This window comes from Polypterus senegalus, chromosome 5 (genome assembly GCF_016835505.1).
Source record: "Polypterus senegalus isolate Bchr_013 chromosome 5, ASM1683550v1, whole genome shotgun sequence".
NCBI lineage: Eukaryota > Metazoa > Chordata > Cladistia > Polypteriformes > Polypteridae > Polypterus > Polypterus senegalus.
The window spans coordinates 126,935,808-126,960,542 of record NC_053158.1 but is presented as its reverse complement, the minus strand read 5'-3'; the positions used below and the strand labels follow the sequence as shown (position 1 = coordinate 126,960,542).

General features: G+C 36.5%; 1 protein-coding gene across 1 annotated transcript in view; it reads left to right on the top strand.

Moving 5' to 3' along the window:
• The first annotated feature begins 22,071 nt into the window (after window positions 1-22,071).
• The window catches only part of pxdc1b (PX domain containing 1b), a 54,408-nt gene continuing 51,744 nt past the window's right edge, over window positions 22,072-24,735 (top strand). The window contains exon 1 of the mRNA XM_039753325.1: window positions 22,072-23,109. Coding sequence (XP_039609259.1) covers window positions 22,854-23,109 — 256 coding nt within the window. The 5' untranslated portion in view covers window positions 22,072-22,853. The remainder of the gene's footprint in view (window positions 23,110-24,735) is intronic.

The window sequence follows — 24,735 nt, the reverse complement described above, 5'->3', positions numbered from 1 at the left end:
ATCATGTAGTTGAAAAAAGCCTACATAGGCTTGTTGCTGCATGCAACAGCTTTCATAGCAGATTTCAAATCGAGTGATCAACGGCTTGACTATTATTAGCTGTTGGTTTTGAATAGTGTTTGGCTAATTGTAGGTCAGATTTCTGAAATATTACATTTTTGAAAGCAGTCCCAAATAAAAGTTAAAGATCTGTGATAAAGTCTAGAACTTGTATTAAAAATCTGTTTTCCATCAGAAGCAATTATTGAACATGTGAAAAAGGAAAACATATGATAATTTAAATAACGTGTGAAGGCAAATTTGAAAGAGTCAAATAAGTAATACTTGAAGTTTTTCTTTTTAAGATAAATCATTTTAAAGTTAACTTTTCAAGTATTTGTACAACATGTTTTATTTAAGATATCTTAATGAAAACTGAACTTTCTTGATGAATTTCCTGGAAAAATATATTTTACCAAATTTTAATGAAATTGATTCACTGGAATCAATTGTTTCATGCAAAGAGGCAAACATTTTCACTTTGTATTGCAATTTACAAAATCACCAAAAAAGCACTTACTTTAAAATGTCAAATGATAAGGGAACAGTCCATTATAACAAATTTGAATGCCATTGTTTCTCAAAAAAACAGTCCTTTCTGTCAATAATCACCTTTAATAAATTGGCGCATCGTTCTTTGACCTTCCTTAGTTAGGCATGTATGGCTAGCTATATAATTTTGAATTAACAGTGACATTACTGTATTCTTGGCTACGTTCAATTAAAGACTTTACAACTAGATTTTACTAAACAATGAATTAGATTTGTAACTGGTGCATTTATTATTAAAGAAATGGAAAAACAGAAAGTATAACACTTATATAAGATTTTGCCTTGTTGTACAATTTGTTTCAGTCTACTACAGCTCTGCTGTGAGTTTTTCTGTTAAGACATGGATCTGGTTTCTTGAAGGTCTTGCACCAGTGAGAAGGGGCTTATTCTTGGGAGCTTGTGGGACTCTTACTGACTTTGTCGAAATGAGTGTTGCACATAGCCATGCGTTGCTATATTTTTTAAAAACAAAACAAATTGTATTAGAAATAATGTAGCACATCCCACCGAAGTTAATCTGATTGAATCCTACCTATCCATTTCAAGTGAGTTAAATTCTTTCACTGCAATAGATCTACCAGAAGTACTTTGAATAATTTCTCAACTAAAACCTCCACCTGCACCCTTGACACAATTCTAGTTCTTTTTCAAAGAAGTCTCCAATGTGCTAATTGATAGTGTACTGGATATAGTAAACTCATCATTAGATACAGGGTCTTCCCTGACTGTCTTAAGACTTGAAGTTGTTAAACCCCTGCTCAAGAAAAATAATCCTGACTTCTTTATTTTTCAACAATTTTAGACCAATATCTAACCTGTCTTTTTTAAGTAATATTATAGAAAAGGCAGTGATTAAGCAGCTAAATGATTACATGATTCAACATTCTATTCTTGACAAATTTCAGTCAGGTTTTAGAACAAATCACAATACAGAAACTGCAATGGTTAAAGTAGTAAATGATTTCCAGTTTAATGTGGACAGAGACCATATATCTGTTCTTGTTCTCTTAGACTTAAGTGCAGCATTTGACACCATAGACCACAGTATTCTTATAAATTGCCACAGGCAATGGGTAGGTCTCTCTGGCAGTGTCTTAAATTGGTTTCAGTCTTACTTAACAGGTAGAAAATACAGGGTGGTCCAGATCTAATTATGCAGATCCAGGTCATCTGGATGACTTTGATTTATGCGGGGACGATTGTAGTTTGGCGTGAAGACGGTTCTTCATGCCGTCAGTTCACACACTTCTCGATGGTCTGGGATTTTTCGGGTGATTTTCTATGTAATAAACTTAATAAGTTATAGCGTAATGAAAATTGTATAATTAGATCTGGACCACCCTATACTTTGTTAGTTGTGGGGATTGTATTTTGTAAACCCATGATATTGTATATGGTGTACCACAAAGATCTATTCTGGGTCCACTGCTTTTTTTAAATCTGCATGCTTCCATTAGATCAGAATATCTCAAAGCACACAATAAGTTACCACAGCTGTGCAGATGAAACAGAGCTGTATTTATCAATAGTGCCTGATGACGCTGATGCTCTTGACTCACTGATCCAATGTCTTAGCAATATTTCTGAATGGATTAGTAATAACTTTCTCATACTATATGAAGAGAAAATAGAAATCTTAGTAATTGGCAAACATGGATATAGCAAGGGTATTAGAAATAACCTTGATCCCCCTAGGCTTAAAAGTCAAGATGGAGATAAAGAATTTAGGGGTAATTATTGACTCTGACCTAAACTTTAAATCACAAATTAATCACACTAATAGGTCTGCATTTTTTAACTGAAGGAAAATAGCAAAAGTTAGTCCTCTTAGAACTTTACAAGACTCTGGAAAATGAGTTCATGCTTTTGTTTTTAGTTGACTAGATTACTAGTCAACTAAACTTCTTTTGGTCTTCATAACAATTACAAAACATCAGTGGATAGGTTATTAATCATTGTGCAGTGTGGCTTATTGACTTGATGGTAAAATGACTTGTAAATAAGAAAGATTCACAGGCTTTATACTAAATATGTCATAGCAAGAGACATGTTTCACAGGTTTAGCCAGAACACTCCAAAGTGAAGTTTTGACAGTAGGTCACATTGCAGAGATGCATAAATACTTTACTGATGCTTTGTAAGTGTTATGAAGAGCTAAAGAATGGATTGTTAAGGTCTTATTACACAATAGAAAATGAGTAATAGATTAAATTTTACATTACCTAACTAATGTGTTATCAAAGTATGTTTATAGTGTACATAAGGATTAAAAAATCAGGACATTTTTGCTGAAAGGCAAATAAGACAGCAATGCACCCTGACTATTTCTACAGTATTGTGGGAGATGTACTAGGAATAAGTATTTCTTCAGTTAGGCTGTAGATACAGTAGATCTACTGTACCTTAACAGTGGGGCTTTCTATATTGGGATAGGCTGTGTGAATGTTGTTGTATAATGGAGTATATAGAAAATGAAAAGAAAGCTTTTTTGGGTTTTGTTCTATGGAAGCAATAATAAACTGCTGAGACGATTTTATTCTTGTGTCTGTTTTCTGCGCCTCTAAATAACATTAAACAAATCAAAAGTTCTACAATAGTTTGTAGAATGCCCCATTGTCAAAGAAGGTTTTCATCCAAAGTAAAATAATGACTGTTAAATTAGCACTATAAGTATGTATGTTTGGGTCATCTCTTTCCATATATAGTATACACTTTTAAGGATTAATTTAACACTGTTAGATATAATCTAACCCTGTGTGCAATTTTTTTTTTGTTTTCTTACTGACAACACACATATTAGGATTATTTTCCCAATCAAGTTTAAAATCTATGTATGTTTGTAGAAAAAGAATTCCTAACCTGAATGTTCAAATCATTTGTGACAGCAGCTCTGACAGGAAGTTCATTATAAGGAACATTACTAGGAAGTGGCCAGGAGCTATACAAAATGCATCAGGGTTTTTCATCAAACAGGTGATTCCCTATTCAAATGGCGGTCTTCAGGCCACATGCAGCCCAGAAGTAACTTCCGAGTGGCCCAGCCCATGGTCCCACCAGAAATGCAGAGAAAAACCGAAAAAAAAACACATTTCACCAGTCTTCAGAAATTCCTACATAAATTCCCACAGTAGTACAGACCATGAATGTAATACTCCTTATAGCCTAACAACATTCAACCCACAATGTAGACCATTGTTGTGTGTCTATAAGTGGTGGTAGTAGTCTATCATGCACTGATTTTTTTTTTTTTTGTAACTGTTTGCACTGGTACACTGTATTGACACCTTGGCCGTGACAGCTGTTTGTGGCATTGAGTACATATTAAATGATTCTATAATAATTTATGTGCTGAGTCTTAGTTGTATTCTACTGTAGTTTCATCAAGTGAATGTGAACGTTGGTTTTTGCTAATGAATCTAATTGTTATTCCAATGAGAGTGTCATTACTGAAAAGCACTGTCTCCGCACTTCTCTTCATACAATTGTTTGGCCCTCCACTCACACGATTCCATCCTGCAGATTCACAGCTATTACAAGGATGGTAATCAACCATTGACACTCAAAACAAAGAATTAATTAGAAAGACTCCATTTGAGGAGATCATGGTTTTGTGTCCCAGGGCCACCCTTTGTGGAGTTTACAAACTGTTTTGATTAGTGAGTAAAGCGCTATATAAATGTAATGAATTAAAGTCGTGACACAATAAGAATGACACAAGTATTGGTTTTCACAAAGTTTGCTGCTTCAGTATTTTTAGATCTTTTTATCAGATGTTTCTTTGATATAGAGAAGTATAATTACAAGCATTTCATATGTTCAAAAGGCTTTAATTGACAATTACATTAATTTTATGCAAAGAGTCAATATTTGCAGTGTTGACCCTTCTTTTTCAAGACCTCTGCAATGAATAAAGAATGGTACCAAAACATCCTTCAATAGCAACTTCTCCCAATCATCCAAGAACAGGTTGGTGAAGAACAATACCTTTTCCAGCATGACGGACTCGGGGAACAAAATATAAAAATTTTGGGTTCATGGGCAGGAAAATCCCCAGACCTTAATCCCTTGCGGTCAATCCTAAAGAGGCGGGTGGACAAACAAAAATCCACAAATTCTGACAAACTCCAAGCATTGATTATGCAAGAATGGCCTGCCGTTAGCCAAGATTCGACCCAGTAGTTGAGTGACAGTATGCCAGGGCGAATCACAGAGGTCTTGAAAAAGAAGGGCCAACACTGCACACTGCAAAACTTTGCATAAGCGTAATATAATTGTCAATAAAAGCCTTTGGAACTTATGAAATGCTTGTAATTACACTTCAGTATATTACAGAAACATCTGACAAAAAGATCTAAAAACACCAAAGCTGCAAATTTTGTGAAAACCAACACTTGTGTCATTCTCAAAACTTATGGCCGCAACTGTATTAATACACCTGATGACTTATCAGTTTTAAATTTTAAATGTTATGTTTTTTCACCAAATAAACAAAATATGTACTGCTAGTATTCTTGGACTCTAAATACCATAACATGCAACGTATGTGTACTGCTACCTTTTTGTTTACAAAAAAGTAAATGTTAATCACACATGTAGTGATTTAAAATGAACAATCAGTGTGCAGTAGGCATTGTACTCATGTGTGTTAGTCATTGTTATCACTTGTGATGTGCCAGGGTTATATATGACCAAAATATTTATTTTATTTTAAAGGGAAAACAAATGTTATTGCTAATACTGTGGACTTTTTTGATTATATGCACTTTGACATGTGCCTGGATCAGATGTGAGCAAAATGTTTATTTCAAAAGTTAAAAAAGAGTATTGCTATTACCTCAAATTCTGTGCCTGTGTCAGATGTAACCAAATCTAAAAGGGAAACAATGAATAAACATACATTTTTTTCAATATATGAATTTGTGTTGGTTTAAAATTTGTTATTACCTGCTGCTTACAGGCCTCAGAAAATGTCTGGCCCAGCCAAATTTCTTTATTTGAAAATCTGGATCGACTGAATTTGTAATTAAATAGCCCAGCCCTACAGGATTCTCTAAAAATATGTGAAGGTACTGTCATAGTCCGTCCCTATTTTTTATTAATTTTTGTTAGGCAAATATCTATGAATTAGTCTGCCACAATGGCTAACCTATCATTTTTACCCACTGCTGGTGTTTCATCGCCATTGCTTGAATACTTTTACCACTCATCCACTCATTACTGGAGTATATTTCTCTCACTATTACAGACATTGCATTTTCCATGTACAGTAGCCTTTGTAGCATCTCCCACACTGTCATTTATTTCTACTCAGTTAACAATGTGTTGCAAGTGTCAACAATATAATCACTGGAGTGTTTTTTTTTGTTTGGTTCCAACCAGAGACTGGGTTTTAATGTTTTCACGCATTTCATACATATTTCCTTCATTGCAGTTTTCCCCTGATTAATATTTTGAATGTCCTCATTATTTCATAATTAAAATGACCTTGCTTCTTAATTGATCTCTGTTTTAAACTACTACCTTCATTGAAATTTTAGACAACCATCTTTAAATATGAGGTTTTCTGGGGTGTAGTTTCATTTCATAGATGTGAGGTCCTCACTATCCACCATTCCTCTTGCAAGACTTCAAGGAATAGACAAAAGAGCATGGTGAAAAACTAATGAGAAGAGCATGGGTGAAACTTTCATTGTTCAGTATCGATAAAGAGGCCCAAAGTATTAAGATTTATACTTGTGCTTTCAAAATACTATTTTTGCAGTTACAACTAGAATCAGTGTATATTTCAAAAACATCAATACTCTATTTATGTTCTCATACTTCTCTTCTCTTAAGCTTTACTTCGCACAGTTAAATGCTGAAGAAATTAAATGACACACAATGAAGCACAGTTTGAGTATCCCGCTGTACACAGCAGTCTCTCGTTTGCACACAGTTTCAGCTGAGAGTACCAGCAGGTATTCAGGATTGATCTTTTAAAATCATGGTCTAAAAAATAAAACTTTCAACAACATATTCTATGCAAACATTTAAATGTGAATGTTACAATTTCTTTAATAAAATCTTAAAAAAGCTTGTATCCATGGTATATCAGCATTGTATGACTGATCACCTTTGATGACCTTTGGATGTTTGTCTTTGCAAATTTCTACAAATAAAATATATTGTACAAAGGCAAAGAAGTAATTGAAACAGTTTGGATGTTTAACAATATTTTGATCTTTCTTCAACAGGTACATACATGAATAAAATATATATATTTGCTGAGAAACATTAAACACAGACAATGCGTATTTTTTCATTACACAAATATCTGTGATAAACAACAGACAAAAGAGAATGCAGGTTGTTTTTGTTTGTCATTTACAATACAAATTAATTGTTTAAAATGAGGAAGCAAAAGTCAATTTAATTGAACATTTAACACTCATAGAAATGCAAATGACAAATGGATAAATTGGCAAAATAATAATGCTCTTATTAAATAGCTCTGCATACAAAACATTAGAATGCTATAGCACAGTGGTGTAGGAGTTATACTTGCCTGTACGTTTCCTAGTTGTGGGATCAGTGTCCGCATTTATCAGGTGTCTCAGAGTACAAAAACTCTCCCAACTGTCTCAAAAATCCTAGAATGATGCTAATTTGGTCCATACTCTTAGGAGTAGTAGTACAAGCAATTTAGCAATTTTCCTAATTTAGGAAACAACTCCTAACTTCTCCAGGATTTACTCCTAAGTTGTGAGAAGCTGCCAGAAGATGGTGTTCAGACAGAGATTGGTACATACCTCCCAGGAAGGCAGAATGTTTTGGGACAACAATGAACTCATAAAAAGGTGTCAATATGATAAGATTAAATATTAATTGTAGCAAATCTTGTATGTTATGTGATTGATACATTTATGCAGCGAAGCCTTGCTCTGTCAGCCAAAGTGAAAGTGGTGGTATTGATACTTTTTTTGGTCACAGGGAAATGCAGCTTTGCAATAGCAAGAATTTGGGTATGTGAGTTACTAACCATTTATTGAATTTTGTGCCAAACCTTGAAAACCCTTACAATACAGGATATACAGTAATATGAAGATTCATCTGTTTTCCCTCCTCTCCAAGTGAAGTAATATTAAAGCAAGCTGCATTCATGCAAATCAACATGCACATCAAGATCATTGCCCCGAGTATGGATGAGCACGCATATCTGAATCGTGAGCAATATCGCACTATCAACACACATGTGGTCTAAAATGCAAACTTTATTGTAGTAGCCAGGATATTACCTAGAAGATAAGTGGGGCTGAATGGATGATTGGCAGTGAAATGCCGCACAGGTTCACTGAGCTCTGCAATCCGTTGATCTCTGGAACATTCAACAAGCCCGGGAAAGTTCAAGAATGCAGACAGAGACTCTGGGGGCATTGGATGAATAGAACCTTGCTTAAGATAAGGGGGGATCATGTAGAGAGGCACAGCACACCACAGTGGAAGATCAGAAACACTGGAAAGAGTAAATGTGACATCAGAAACAGCACCAGTATATCCATGGCTAGTTTCAGTATCATACAAATCATAGCACAAAGAAGCTGAATTGTATTGAATGAGTTGCTTCTAGGGGTGGTCATTCAAATGAAAAAGCAGGGAGTATACAGAACTCTTCTAGAAAGGCCTATGCATATTCTAATTAATTACAAGATGTTTCTATACTAAAACAACTGGAGTCATGTTACCTATTAGAAGAAGGAGGAACCCTGGTAGCAGTTTCAGGTACCTGAGCCTTTAATAGGCCCAGGGTGAAATGATGCTAGGGAAAGTTTAGGAGAGCATTTTAGTGTACTAGGAAATAGGAATAACAGATAAGGAGATAATCTATATTGGTAAGTTTGGTGACAGCATAGAATTTGTTTTGCATTTGCATTTCCTTTTGAAACTATGTAGTCATCCAATAATGATCCCTTTCTTATGTTTTAGGTTAGCCAAGGCCATACTCTTTTTGGTACATTTTTAGTTTTGTTACCATTCTTTTGGGTTGTAGAGATATCTAGACCATGCTCTCTGTTTATTTGCTGCAAGAAGAGAAGAACATGTTTCTAAAGGTAACACAATTTATCTTAAATCAAGTCGATGTCTACTTCAGGGTGATTACATCATGTGATGTATTTACCACTTCAAGGGTTAAGCAACTGTTGTTTTAGTTAAAAAGGGAAAGAAAATAACTGACTCACTGAAGGTGATCATTGTAGTAGTACGGCATGTAGAACTTCACATTGTGAATATGTATTGACTGGCTAACTGTAAATAATCTTCAGTAAAATTTATATTATGCGGAGAGCAGCCCGGACACAGACAGGCAGACAATGATGATTCAAATCCCCACACACGTTTATTATACATTTTCCAAACTATTTACCTCACCGCACAACTGTATATATATATTGGTTATTGGTTAATGTCTTTTGGAACAGTAACGCTGTCAACTCCATGAGATAAAATATCATAAGCTAATAAGTCTGCCTGTGACACCTGTAATAGAAAAAAGAGGATGCAGTTGCAAAGCGAAAAATAATATCTATCCATTCCAATTGGACCACAACAACAACATCAACATTTATTTATATAGCACATTTTCATACAAACAGTAGCTCAAAGTGCTTTACATAATAAAGAATAGAATAATAAAAGACACAATAAGAAAATAAAATAAGTCAACATTAATTAACATAGAATAAGAGTAAGGTCTAATGGCCAGGGTGGACAGAAAAAACTAAAAAAAATCTCGGCTGGAGAAAAAAATAAAATCTGTAGGGATTCCAGACCATTTTACTGCCCAGTCCCCTCTGGGCATTCTACCTAACATAAATGAAACAGTCCTCTTTGGATTTAGAGTTCTCTTGGAAGGACTAGATGATGATGGTCATGTAGACTTCTGCCTTTTAATCCATCCATCATTGTTGGAGCATCATGATGCTTTGAGTAGGTGGAGGTGGCGCAGGCCACCACCATAAAGAAACCGGAAAAAGAAACAGAAGAGAGAGTAGGGTCAGTACGGATTTTAGAGCCACCATGAATAGTTATTATGATGCATTGAACATGCAGAGTATCAGGATTAAGTTAAATTGAAGTTATGAAAAGGCCATGTTAAAATAATATGTTTTCAGCAGTGTTTTAAAGTGCTCTACTGTACTAGCCTGGCGAATTCCTATTGGCAGGCTATTCCAGATTTTAGGTGCATAGCAGCAGAAGGCCGCCTCACCACTTCTTTTAAGCTTTGTTCTTGGAATTCTAAGGAGACACTCATTTGAGGATCTAAGGTTACGATTCGGAATATAAGGTGTCAGACATTCTGATATATAAGATGGGGCGAGATTATTTAAGGCTTTATAAACCATAAGCAGAATTTTAAAGTCAATCCTGAATGACACAGGTAACCAGTGTAGTGACATCAAAACTGGAGTAATGAGTTCAGATTTTCTTTTCCTAGTTAGGATTCTAGCAGCTGCATTCTGCTCTAGTTGCAAATGATTTATGTCTTTTTTGGGTAGTCCTGAGAGGAGTGTGTTACAGTAATCTAGTTGACTGAAAACAAATGCGTGAACTAATTTCTCAGCATCTTTCAGTGATATAAGAGACCTGAGATAATCTGACCTAACGGAAGCATATAGATTGAGAAGAGCATCGGACCCAGGATAGAGCCTTGTGGAACACCATATTGGCTATCATGTGACTTTGAGTTGTAATTACCACAACTAACAAAGAATTTTCTCCCTGTCAGGTAGGATTCAAACCAATTTAAGACACTGCCAGAGAGGCCCACCCATTGACTAAGGCGATTTCTGATGACCAGTGTCATCAGAATATGTGATTAATATTTAAAGGTCGATTTGTGTACAGCATTGTGTTTTTATATTTTGTTTTTGTATGCAATGTTTCTTTAAAATATAAATATTCCTATTGGTAACAAGGTACTGTACATAATAAAGGTGACAAATAAGTAGATATGATAGCTACAAGAATTTAACCCTTTCTTTCAACATCTTAAATGAAACTACAACCCCAATTCCAAAAAATTGAAACGCTGTGTAAAATGTAAATAAATACAGAATGCAACAATTTGCACATTTGATAAACCAATATTTTATTCAGAATAGAACATAGAAAACATATTAAATGTGTAAACTGAGAAAGTTTAGTATTGCAGTATTCAGTTTAGCATTGTCTTGCTGAAATATGCAAGGGCTTCCCTGAAAAAGACATTGTCTGGATGGGAGCATATGTTGCTCTAAAACCTGTATATACCTTTCAGCATTGATGGTGATTTTGCAGAAGCACAAGCTGACAATTCCTTAGGCACTAATGCATCCCCATACCATCAGAGATGCAGGCTTTTGAACTGAGCACTGATAACAAGCTGAATGGTTCCTCTCTTTTTTAGTCCAGAGAACGTGGTGTCCAAGTTTTCCAAAAGGAATTTCAAAAGAAATGAAGAAGAAAAATGAACATTGTCAACTGATCACAGATCAGTTTAAATAACTAGGGATAAACATCATAAGTAAACATAAAGCTATTTATCAACAAAATTTCAGTGTCTGTATGGAAAAAATTAAGCAAGACTTGCATAGATGGTCAACCCTTCATCTCATTCTAGCTGGTAGAATTAATGTTGTTAAGATGAATATCCTTCTTAAACTTCTCTTTTTATTTCAAAACATTCCAATATACATCAATAGATCATTTTTTAAGCAATTAGATTCAACCATAACCTCATTTATTTGGAATCTGAAACATCCACATATCCAAAGAGTGACTCTATAAAGACCTAATGCAGAAGGTGGCATGGCTCTACTTAACTTTTAATTTTATTACTGGGCAGCAGACATACAAGCTATAAAAACCTGGACACAAATAGATGAACATACACAGGCTTAGTGCACAATAGAAATAAAATCCTGCAGTACTTTATATTCTCTGCTTTGTACCCCATTAAATACAAGCTATCGCCATTATACTAATAACCCAATTGTGTTTCATTCACTCTGAATATAGATAGATAGATAGATAGATAGATAGATAGATAGATAGATAGATAGATAGATAGATAGATAGATAGATAGATAGATAGATATGGAACCAATGCAGGAAGTACTTTAATATAGAGAAGCTTTTATCTGTGGCTCCTTTGTACGAGAACCACCTTTTTCCACCATCTCAAACGTATGCAGTTTTTAATGTCTGGAAAACATTGGGGATTAAATCACTTAGAGATCTTTACATAGACAACATATTCGCATCCTATGGACAATTACACTCCAAATTTAATTTCTTTCACTACCTCTAAATTAGAAACTTTGTTAAACAAAACCTCAGACCAGGTTGATAATTAACTGGTTGGTTGAGGTGACTAGCAGTAGGCCAGTACTATGCTGCTAAAATGTTAGGATGCAGCAAAAGTTCCCAGCAAAGAGGAGTGTTGCCAGTTTATGGGATAGGCTGGCTGTTGAACTGTTTTAAATACCCTGCCATTTAAAGTGTACCTAGAGGCTCACTGGTACAGAGAAAATGGAAGACCATTAAAAGAGAGTCATCAGCCTGTGTCCTTGTAGCCAATGAAAGACCACCTCTGATCCTGAAAGTGATTCTGGTGCATGCCATAGTTAAGAGTTTAGTCCCAAGAAATGTGTTGAAAGCTCACTAGTGGAAGAAACAGGTCAGAACCATGTAAGAGGTGGGCATATAGATACACCAATATACTAGCCACACAGTTGTTCAGACCTGTTAAAGTAAACCTAAAAAGACATTAGGTTTTGTTGTTTTGTCATTTTCTAGTACTTTTAGTTGTCAGGTGTGTACTCAATTTTTTAAGTGATCACAGCCATTTTGACTTCCTGGGGTGAGTTCACTTTCCTCAATTTAAGACAACTGCCAATTGCAAACTGGTCTTTTATAAGTAAGCATAAGCATGTTTCAGAGAAAAAGTAACGGATGCATAAAAGTAAAAAGAAAATCTTCTTAGACACTAAAGCTGTCCTTGGAGAAAATACCAAGAGTAATGTTATTTTTTTGCAGGGAGAAGTGGGAGTTGTTGCTGACTGTACAGTTCCCTGCATGTGCAGTGCTCTCCACTGTAAACTCAACATGCAGCACTATGCTTTGAAAGCAAATTCACTTCCTCAGGATGTGGCCTTTGTTGTTGCTTAGCAATCTCCCTGAGAAAGATTTCACAGCTCAACTTGATAAATATGTTTAAAAAGAGTCTGAGACCACCTTGTGCTCTACAGAGGGGTCAGCTACAGTCCTTAAATGAAAAAAAAACTGTTATGTTGTTTGTACTGCAACAACGGACATGCATAGTGGATTCTGAAAAACAGCATGATATGCAAGCATATGTAAAAGTAAGAAAAGGCTTCTCACAGCTGCCGAAAGGCTGTTTTTGTCCGACACGTACTGAGAAGAGATAATTAAGTGAGAAGAGAAAGACGCAGCTGAAAATGTGCGACAGACAAAGAGCAGCAACTCTAGAGAACATGTTGCATCTTCTGTGAGTGATGCAAAGCTTGAATTACAACATTCCATTGTGTTAGTAGTTTTATTGTGAATTATTATAGGCAGATGATGTCAGAATTGTACACACAACAATAATAAGTAAAACACTTTTGGAAATAATAATCACTTCTGATTTTAATTACCATGTTAATGTCAGTGGCTTAGTTAGTAGAGACATACAGTAAGAGTATAGTATATCCTACAGATGACCTCTCTTCCAACAATATGCCCCTTTCATTTAAAACTCGCCCTCTTCGTGAATTGCAATATTATGAGGTAAACATTCTACAAAACCTTCATACTGGTACATAATCTGGCAGCATCAGTCACTGAGTAATGAACCATTCACTTACATACAATTAACTACACTATCATGGTTTTGGGACATTGGAGTACCCAAACCCATTTAAGTATCTCATAAATACAATGGCTATAGACTCCAGTACAGGAAATAGACAGACATACAGCAAAGAACTGTAACATAGGAAGAAAGGTAATATGCACTTCCTTGATATAAGATAATGTGCTTTGCGTGGATGTCATGATAAGGGAGATCGTTGATATTGAAGAGGAGTTGTAATCTCAGTTGACAGTGTGCAACATATTGTTCAATCGACAAATAAAATATAGAAAGGTGTGTACTTGTGGGGTACCTAAGCAGTTGAGTTCATTTAGATGGGACTTTATTTACAAAATATGAACAGCGATCATAAAAAAATTGCCATTCCTAAAACCTGCGACCACCATCACTGACTGCCAAAAAGTTGATGGCAAATTGTGTTTGCATTTTGTTAGCTCCAAATCTTTGACAAGGATTTCTTGTCAGCAGTGATGGGTGCCTTAGTGTAAAGGTGGAGCAAATCCCTGGGTATGTGGAGAGATTACATGGAATAAAAGGAAATGACAAAGTCCAATTTATAAATGAATAAAACCCTCGAAAGAAACAGCAGGTTTAAAAGTTTGTTTTGCTTAACTTTTTAAAATAATCTATCTAATACTCTAATTTGTATAATGGGTTTTGTTTACCAGTGACAGGCAGGCAAGCAGGAAAAGATAGTAAAAGACAGAAACAGTGTCCAGCAGAATGATTTTTTACACTGTGTCATTTCAACAACTGTTTTAGTGAGTTCTATAGATGCCTTTTCTGATTGCTAAAATCCTAATAAAGTGCATTTTAGTGAAGAACTTTTGCAGTGAACTCAGAATCTCTTGATGTCAAGGTAAGCCATGAGCATAGCTTATCAGGTAATGGAGAGCAAGGATCCTGAAACTCAAATCTGAAATTTAAACTACAAAGGCTGAGCTAATGTATACAACAAGAATAAATAATTTTCTTTATGTATCTCCCCTCAGAGAACTGGCCATCTTGTTTCTAGTTCTGTCCTGAACTTGGGCCTGAGAAGACATCTCTGCAATTATTGTATGTTCTTTATTCATTATAGTTTGTGTCCTCTTTTCAAGACTCTACATGTCAGTTTCAGGCAGAGTGTTGTGTTGTGATAATGATACCATTATAACTTTGAATCTTTAGCAATTTTCACTTTTGCGAATGAACATGTACATTACAGTAAAATTAAGATTAAGATATTCTAAAAACATCTTGTTTAGAAAAAAACAATAGCACTTACCTGTGTACTGAACACTTGGAGACAATCCCATGATATAGAATGTTATTACGTATTACATACTACAGTCATCTGCAACTCAATGCAGACAGCTTGAAAACATGGCCAAGAGAATTATGTGTTGTTTGAATATGGAAGGTCTAAGTAAGCTTGACTGTAGTATGACTGTTGGTGCCAAATGTGGTGATTCCAGCATCTAAACTCATTTACTTACTTACATAACTGAAGCAATAAAGTTCAGAGGCCTGCTGAGTGCACCAATTTTATAAAGTGCAGCAATCTTAATGTAATGTGCCAAACCTCTCTGTGTGTAATGTTACATCACAAGGCACCAGGTGCGTGGCCACAAAAAGGCACAACCATGAATTTACCTGCAGATAATGAAAGTGCTTGAAGGAAAACCTAAATACAAAATGCAGACATGATGCCAATATGAAGTAGAAATGAATGCGCAATTCATAGACAAAAATGTCAACAAATGTTCAAATGTCAAAAGTCAGTGAGTTTCTGTGATGTTAAACATCCAGCACTTCAGCTGCAGCATCACTAGTGAATTATGAAGTTGTAAAGTTTGTGTCACGCTTGTTAATTATGTTAATATATAAATGGTTCCCCTATCTTCTGACGTTATGTTATTATGTTATGTATTTCCTGTTTTGTCTCAATGATCTCAAGAAGGCAATTCTTTCCCTTTGGAGATCCTTCTAACTTTCTGCTGTGCATCTTTTAATGAGAGTGACACCCATAGTGCTCCTAATTACTGATGTACACATTTGTCTCAAAAATAGAACATTTTGGCTAAACAGTTGTCCTGACTTATTTTCATTCTGTTCACTGACATTGTATTCATTTTAATAAGTGAATAAAACATTTTGAATCAAAATACATTTTTATAGTAGCTGTGTTAAAAACGTTTTTAGGTGACAACCAATCCTCTATGATTCATTCAATGAATGTTCTTACATTCTAAATTAGTATCTAGCATAACTTAAATTATTATACCTGGTATTTATTTTCTCTGCATTTTTGTTAGAGTATCCCTTATAAAACAAAGCAGGACACAGTTTATTACAGGGTGGCCCATACTGATTCTTTAGAGTGGCAGTGGCTACAGATTTTCTTCCTGACTCTTTTTTTCATCAGTGACCAATTTCTACTGTTAATTGACTTATTTCCCTTTCATCTGAATGCCTTGTTTTTTTAAGATTCGTCCTCTGAATTGTTCTGTATTCCTTAAATGGTGGACAAAAAAATGTAATGTTATATAAGCCAACAGGTGAGCAACTAAGTTGGGGCCTCAAACTCCAGTCAAATTCATTCCAACTAGTGTCTTAATTGGAAGACAAATTTTGTTGTTATTTAAACACATTGTTTAATTCCATTACTTGGTGGTACTCTCATTCTGTAGCAGCAGACATTTCCAGAACTGTTGATTTTCTTTTTTCAAAGAGCACCTTCCAAATGTTTTGTTGACTGCTCTTTACCTTTCTTTAGTTTCAAATATGATGGACACAGATTGCTAGTCATGTGCTGGCTGGTTTTGTATCTCATTATTATTTTAAGCTGCTAATTAAGGAAAAAAGAAACAACGCGTCTGAGTCTTAATTAGCAGGCCAATTAAAATTAAGGTGAAAAGAAGTTAAGTAGCAGCAAAATCTGGTCACAAATTAAGAAAATGGTTAGAATGAAAACCCAAAGCAACTGCAGCCCTCCACCCTTGGTTTATCCTCAGAACGCTTTTATGGCTTTGTTGAGTCTACCTTCACTTTGCAGTCTAGTAATGCAGTTATAAGCAGGTTTGTACTCACAATTCAGTTTCAGTGGGCTAAAAAGGGAAGGTCACTCCTTTCAAAGTATGGAGAGGTCAATAAAGAAGAGAGAAGCCCTGACCTTGATGGATTGATTTGTTTGTTAAATTTCTAATATTCTAATGCTCTGTAAAGGTTGCTCATTGAATAGGAAATTTACGTATAGCTTCAGCTATTTTTGAATGTAATTTACACAACTTAAAATGACATTCTCAAACCTGCTGAATATTGTTTCAGGTTTTTGGGGTGCTGGAGCCTATCCCAACAGCATAAGTCATACGCAATGCACCAACTCTGGAAAGAGCCCCAGTCCATCCAAGAATGCAAACACACTCAAACACACCCACAGGGACAATTTAGAGTAATCAATTAACCTAACTTAAGACACAAATCTTTGGGCAATGGGGATAAAAACTAGAGTACACAGAGGAAAATCCACAAATACATTTTGAAAACATGCAAGCTCTACACAGACAGCAGCATAGCATTCAAACCCAGGAAGCTCGATCTGTGGCAGCCACTGCACAACCTTTGTGAATCTCATTTATTTAAAGCACCCCTGTATCAGGATACCAGGTATACTACAGTAAGTACCCAGCTCTTCCAGTCTGTCAGTCTATACCCAGGCATAAAACTGAACAATCTTCTACCACACCACATTAGTTAATAAAAGCAGGTTCAAAATTATTATTTGGGGTAGTTTAGCTATTAGCTAAACAAACAGACTTGATAGACTGAATGGTCTCATTTGGTTTGTCAACTGTCTTATGTTCTTATGTGTTTGTAAAACTGTAGCATTGTTTAAAGCAGTCAGAAACTACACTGGCCATTACCTTCTGTTACATGCAAAACATCAAGTTCATGGTGTTCATGGGTTGCATAAATTAATCTTACTCCTAAACTTTAGTTTTGTTTACTGATAAGGGATCTTTCTCTTACTAAAGTTATTTGCTTGTCTTTAAATTTGCATGAGAACAAATGCTTTTGCTACGTTTTATGTAGAGCATTGTCACAATTCTGTACTTAGAAATGGAGTCATTAAAAAATATCAAATAAATAGCTTTCATTACAAGGCACAATTTGTAAGTTTACTATTAATCTGCTATCAGATGTGTTTAGTAAAGTTCAGAAAGAGTTAACCGGTTAAGCAATTCTTACAACAGACCGTTTTAGCCCAAAGGCTGTTGTGGCGTCTGGCTTGATTGATGACTGGCCATGTGGATAGTGACAAGCAAGTGGACTACAAGCGGATATGAATTGTGTCTTAATGAGGGCTTGTGAGTTAAAACAGAAGGAGAGAGAGATAAAGGCCCAAGCTTCAGGGCTACACTGGGGGCACTGTAAAATGATTCTGTGGACCAGAGACTGTGTTATATCTAGTTTCGATGCTTTTTTGCATCCTGAATAGATAACATTTTTTCATCTTTGTTAACTTAATTTCTCTTTGTGGCTCAATAAAATAAAAAGCTTTTTTTTATTTCTTTTGTATTTAAACACAGATACTTAAGTGATCTATCTATCTATCTATCTATCTATCTATCTATCTATCTATCTATCTATCTATCTATCTATCTATCTAAAGCTTTAAACCACAGAAGGTTTCTGGGCCTAACAAGAGCCTCAGTTGGTCTCATTTTGCTTGATTAAAAAGAACAACCATCTGCCATTGAGTTTTATTGATACTGTCAAATTAGACAACAAGATCAGATCACTGATTAAAGCTGTGTGTGGATTAACTAATGGGTGACAATTCATTCTGTCCATCTATTCTTCTATTTTCCAGTTATTCCAGTTCCAGGTTACATGAATCTGGTGCGATACTGGAACTGGATGGAGTGCTAACCCTTTTATAAGGAACACTCACACTTCATGGGTGACAAGTTTTGGGGGCACAAAAACTCCACTCTGGCAATAACGCAGTGAGGAATCCAGTTCCAGATCCTGAAGCTGCATTGATCACTGTGTCACCCAAACGTAATATGAGAGCACAGTTTTATGGAATGTCTCATTTCCAACTTGGGCTATAATTCACTCAAACTTTCATATTTATTGCTTGCTGGTTTTAGCTGTAGAGTAAATTAGAAAAAACATTTAAATAAACCAAAAATGGTGATGGAACATAGCCTATAAAATAAAATAACAGCAGACTCTCCCTTCCACCCTAATGAGGAGTTATTGGCATAACTTTGATTTTAAAATGGATATGCCCACTACTCTATTACACACATACAGCATGATTCCTGGTCAACATTTTTGTGGGCAGAAGAAACATACTGTATATGTGATAAAGGATATCTACAATATCATGGTCATATTTTTAGTAAATAAATTACTTTGAAAATGTTTGAGATGAAAGTAAATGTCATCGAAAAAGTGGAAACAGTAATGTGCTAAAGAAAGATGACTTGTGTAGTTTCTTATCTCCTACATCTTCTCTGTAATAAGATTCATTTTAATCAATCCTCCTAGGTTCAAATTCTGTTATCCCAGTATAGGCTCACAAGGGGGCTGCCCTGGTAGTATTGGAAACAAGTGTGGAAGAACCCTAAGCAGGAACACCAGTTTGTTTCAGAGCACACTCACACATTCAGTAATTCACCTTATGCTTGATCATTCCTCTGCACTTTCCAGCTGCTCATTCACTGTTTTGTCATTTAGCATGATGGTATGAGATGTTTTTTTCACATAGTCATTCTGAAACCTGTTCACTTTAGCTGGGCTGATATGAAGTACCAGACGTTTTTAATGAATTTTCTATCTTTCCCCTTGTCTACAAGAACCTAAGAGGGTCTTCCCTGTAACTACAGACTGGTCACTTTACTCACAATATCTTAGCATTGTTTTTGTAACTAACCATGTATTTCAGCATATCATCCAGTCCCCCTGCTAGGCATGAGACAGTCATTTGGCCAAACTTTATCAAAGTCAGCATTCAACATTTAATTTAGTTGTACTTTTTAGTTTTACTTAAATATATAAAATTTTTCAACTAATTGCTTTATGTAAGACATATTACAAACAAATAGTGGATATCTTTACTTTTGTTACTAATGCATCTAAAGCAAGCTGGATATTAGAGACTCAGAATTGGACTTCATACACTGTGAGAAGACTTTTCTTCAGCTTGGATAGCTCATGCATAAGTATAGTTTACACCTTGGCGAAAATGCTAAGAACAGTTAAAGGTTTCATTCTACGTGGTCCACGCTTCATGTAATAACATTTGACACGAACAAACATTTAATATTACAATTAAAATGTGAATTAAGTTTCCCTGCTCCTGGATTTTGTCAGTTTATTACTAATCTTATCATGAGAATAGGACGTTTCTGAAATTAAATTGAAAATACAATAACATACAAATCATAACACATGACCCGCAGTTCTCTGTACTAGACTAATTAGGAGTTAAAAATGGATGGATACATGGATGGATGGATACTATGGGGGCATACATTTTCTTTTGTCCACGTGATGAGAGCTGTTGCAGTGGAGGTGTAGCTCTTTTCCATTTCTTTCCATACCCGAGTCTCCTACTAAATTAGGCAAAAGCTAGGAAAAGGTAAAACAATAAGTTCAAAAGACTTGTTCCACTGTAGATGTTTTCTGTCAAAGGCTAACAGAAGGCACTCCAAATACAAACCACCTACTCTCTTGTAGGTTCTGCCTTTTTCGGGCAAAAGCTAAACCTGGGGTTTTCACCCAGGGTGTGAGATGGCATTTCAGGAGTTGTGACAAAGAGGAAGGCTGTGCCACAATTTCCCAAAATTAACTGAGTTGCATTGTCCGACTTTATCGTGTTTCAATTGGTGTCGTTCAGTGTGCTGTCATTTGCAGCTCATTCATTAGTACCCCAGTTCTATGATATAAAAAGAATCAAGCATTGTGTGTACAATTGTCACCTGTGAGTGAGTCACAGAAATGAACATTCTTGTGGGTTCCTTGCTGTGAGCGAAGCCTTCGTAAAGGTGAATAACTTTTTTTAACAGAATGGAATTTGGACTTTGCAATGATCCATAGTGAAGTTCAAGGTCTCATATTGATTTCTGTGCAAGCCTTGATCATAAAACATCACTAATTTTTAGGTTTTGTTGACAATATTTCTGGAGAGGGACAAGGCGGACTGAATTAGATCCAACATCTGCTGCTTACACTCAGCCCATCTCTCCTGCTGGTTTTCCTGGAAGTAGTGCAGCAATCTTAACTATGTGTTGCATCTGTTTTTGACCTGAAGTGCAGGTGTTAATGGGAAACAATGCTCATCAACTTTGTTTCATTGCTCAGCAGCGTGCCAGGCAACAGTTGTTTCATGGGGGTCTCCAGTCCCCCAGACCCTTCAATCATTGAAAGTGTGCCATTTTCTTGCACCACTTGATCCTTCATGGGATACCCCAGATTGATAATCGAGTGTCTAAGCTTCACGGGGGACACAGTAAAAATATTACAAATTTTATAAATTGAAAATGCTCAGCATATATTTACATTTTATGCATTTTATAACTTAAAAGCTTATTTTTTTAGTTAAGTTTGTTCACTCATTGTAGTGTGGTTCAAATTGTTGTTCAAAACTTTAAAATCTGACTTGCTCATTTTCCAATGTGATATTACTGTGCATGGTGGCGCAGTGGCCTTGCAGTTAGGAGACCTGGGTTTGCTTCCCGGGTCTTCCCTGTGTGGAGTTTGCATGTTCTCCCCGTGTCTGCGTGGGTTTCCTCCAGGTGCTCCAGTTTCCTCCTACAGTCCATAGACATGCAGGTTAGGTGCATTGATGATTCTAAATTGTCCCTAGTCTATGCTTGGTGTGTGGGTGTGTGTGTGTGCACTCTTCGGTGGGCTGGCACCCTGCCTGGGGTTTGTTTCCTGCCTTGCTCCCTGTGTTGGCTGGGATTGGGTCCAGCAGACCCCCGTGACCCTGTCGTTAGAATATAGCAGGTTGGATAATGGATGGATATTACTGTTGCAGGGGTGAAACCATAAATCAAACATTTTCTAGGGGTGCAGGGCATAGAAAAGGTTGGGAACCACTAGCCTAGACCCACCATTTAAAATAGTGACAGCAAGGACATGTAACTGTAAATCCCAAAGCTTCAAAAAGGAGAAGTTAATTGGGTTTACTTGCTTCAGTATAATTAAGAAAATGTACACTTGAGGTGTACTGTTTTCATGGGACCTGGGCAGTATACTGTTTTTTCACCAATTTCTGACTACTACCTCTGGATTAGTAAAGTATTGGGATGTATCTGGCTTTCACATTACAATTTTAGATAGATAGATAGATAGATAGATAGATAGATAGATAGATAGATAGATAGATAGATAGATAGATAGATAGATAGATAGATAGATTAAATTAAATGGGCAGTACTGAAAGAACAATGTCTCCCTCTGTCTAGAAATGGTTCAAGTTCACAATTTGGGACACCGCCGCAACAGGCAGCCCCGTCCCGTCCCTCCCCTCCCCTTCCCTTCCTCCTCCTTCTGACTCCACACAAATACCAGAGAAGGACACATCCACACATAACATTCCAGTGGATGATGTCAGGGTCCGGCAGGAAGAGGGTTGTTCATTTTCCTAAAATGACGCGCTGACAGAAAAAAATAAATAAAAAATAAAATAGGATCTGGCCTGACAGAGTAAAAAGTCAACGGTTTCAGAATTCGATGTTCTGCTTTGGTTTCACGTCTTATTTTTGTACTCCTTCTGGCTAGAATTGTTTTTTCAGTAATCGCTGGAAATACAGCGCTCATAAACAAGGATACTACCTACAAGATTAGGAATCAAGTGTTCGATATAACAGATACCGATGCCTCTTCCAGTTAGTGATTGGTAAATGTCAAATTGCCACGGGACAGACAGAAACTGACTGAGGGAAACGTGTCTCGGCCCTCGAGCGGGTGACCTGTGAAGTCATCGGATTCCTGAGAAAAAGGACGAAAGAAGAAGTTGAGGAGAGCTCGCCTAGCAGTATACTTTCAGACCGGCCGGCTAGCAGGATCTGCTTTGCAAGCGCGGACTGGCCCTACCAAAATGAGGGTTTGCTCACTGCCCCGGAGTTTGAGAGAAGACCCCGCTGATCGCGGAGAGTTTGGATTTTAAACAAGGGGTATACTGACTTGAGCTCTTTACTGTTCGAAAGCTAAATTAATAAGTATTGAAGCGGATAAAGTAGTGTTTTAGAGTAATTATATGCGCAGTTTTTGCGCTTACTGAGGGCTGCTGGGCGACTGTCACTCACTTGCACAGCGCGACAGGGCGGGTTCCGGCTCCCCTACGGCCAGCATGCTGGACTGAACTAGGATGGCTTCTGCAGTTTTTGAGGGCACGTCTCTGGTGAATATGTTCGTGAAGGATTGCTGGGTCAATGGGATTCGGAGGCTAATCATCAGCAAAAAGGGTGAGGAGGAAGAATTTTTCGAGATCAGGACTGAATGGTCTGACAGAAATATTCTTTATCTTCATCGGAGTTACTCAGACTTGGGGCGGCTGTTCAAAAGGCTTTTGGACTCTTTCCCTGAAGATCGTGGGGAACTTTCTCAATGCGCATTGCTGGAAGGTATGTATGCGCGAATGGTGGAGGGGTGAAAGTGCAGAAACTCACCAGGGCAAGTTTATCCACACTTAGGCATGACTTCTGTTTTCCAAACGTCACTTGTGCATGCGATCTGAAGTCACTGACAAGTATGACCGCAAAGAGAAAACAACTCTTTTTCTCGCGTTTAAACCAAATCTCTTTTTGTACTGACAGCAATATGTTACAGTTGTGTGTTCGGGTGTGGGGTTTGGGGTGTTACGAAGATACAGATTTTCTGTGGAATCCAGTTTCTGCATCTCAAGATCTTAATTTTTTCGTCAGTTAATAAGACTTTATAATGATGTTTAGTATAGAACCAGCTTGTGAGGGAACGCCGTTTAAACTCTGTATGCTATATGCTCCACGTATAGATTCATTTTAATTTTACTAGATTTTTTTGTCAGAATGTGAGAGTGCTGCTGTATTTTTACAGGGTCACCGTTTCAAGCTGAATATCCGTTTATATACAGTGTCTACAGAGAGGAAGGGGAAATGGTGCTCTCCTTTCAATAAGTGCGTGGCATTTTCCCTAATTACCGGAGCAAGGTTTGCGAATACGTGTCAATTATTACTTATTGTCAAATTCCATGGCGTTAGCCGTGAAACACGTTGAATGTTTCCTTTCAATCATACGCGGACATTTCGGAATAAGCTGTCATTTGATTGCAAATCAATTAGCTGTCACGAACTGCCCAAGCTTTCCTGTTGCAGCACCGTGACTTTTCATTTGTACCGGTCTGCTGCGACACCTGCTGGTCATATGTAGAAATAAGTAAACAAAAATGTTTTCACGTGGCACTGATCAGACAGATGAGCGAGCCCAGCGTTTGACTAATCATGTCCTGATATTCGATGATCCAGACTTTGAAGAGGAGGAAGAAACCGCAGTTGGCATCTAATCAAGTTTGGTAATGGTAGCCCGTTATTCTGTATTTATTCCACTGGATTTAATGAGAAGTCAAGCAAAATGACACTTTTTATTGGCTATCTATAAAAAGTATAATTTTGCTTGATTTCTCATTGCATCCATAATGGCTAACACGGTACAACACCCTACTACAACATTCCGCTAGATTTACAAGATTTACGAGATACATCATTGAGTGAAGCTTATTTCTGAATTAACAAATTCCTCAGTTTTAAAATATTATAGGTAGATAGAACTTTATTTGTCCCCAGGGGGAAATTGGGCTTTTTACAGAAGTTCTTTAAATACATAAATAAATATATATACAGTATGAATGTGTATACACATATATGTGCGCACAATGTGGTGTGAACTCACACCAGAATAACTGAAAAGAAAAAAATATATATAAAAAGAAAGAAAAACATCTGACTTGGCAATCTCAGTCACAGTGAGGCATTATGCAGGTGTATTGCTTTTGGTATAAAGGAGCCCCTGTAGTGTTTCTCAACACACTTCTGCTGAATGATTTGTTAGATAAAAGTGTTCAGTGTTAGTATGTCAGAGAAAGGATGTGCAGCATTGTTCATAATGACACTCAGTTTTGTTTTAATTCTCTCCTTCCGTAGTAACTCCAAGGGGTCCAGAGTGTGTCCCGTAACTGAGCTTGCCCATTTAATTAGTTTGTTGATTCTGTGGGC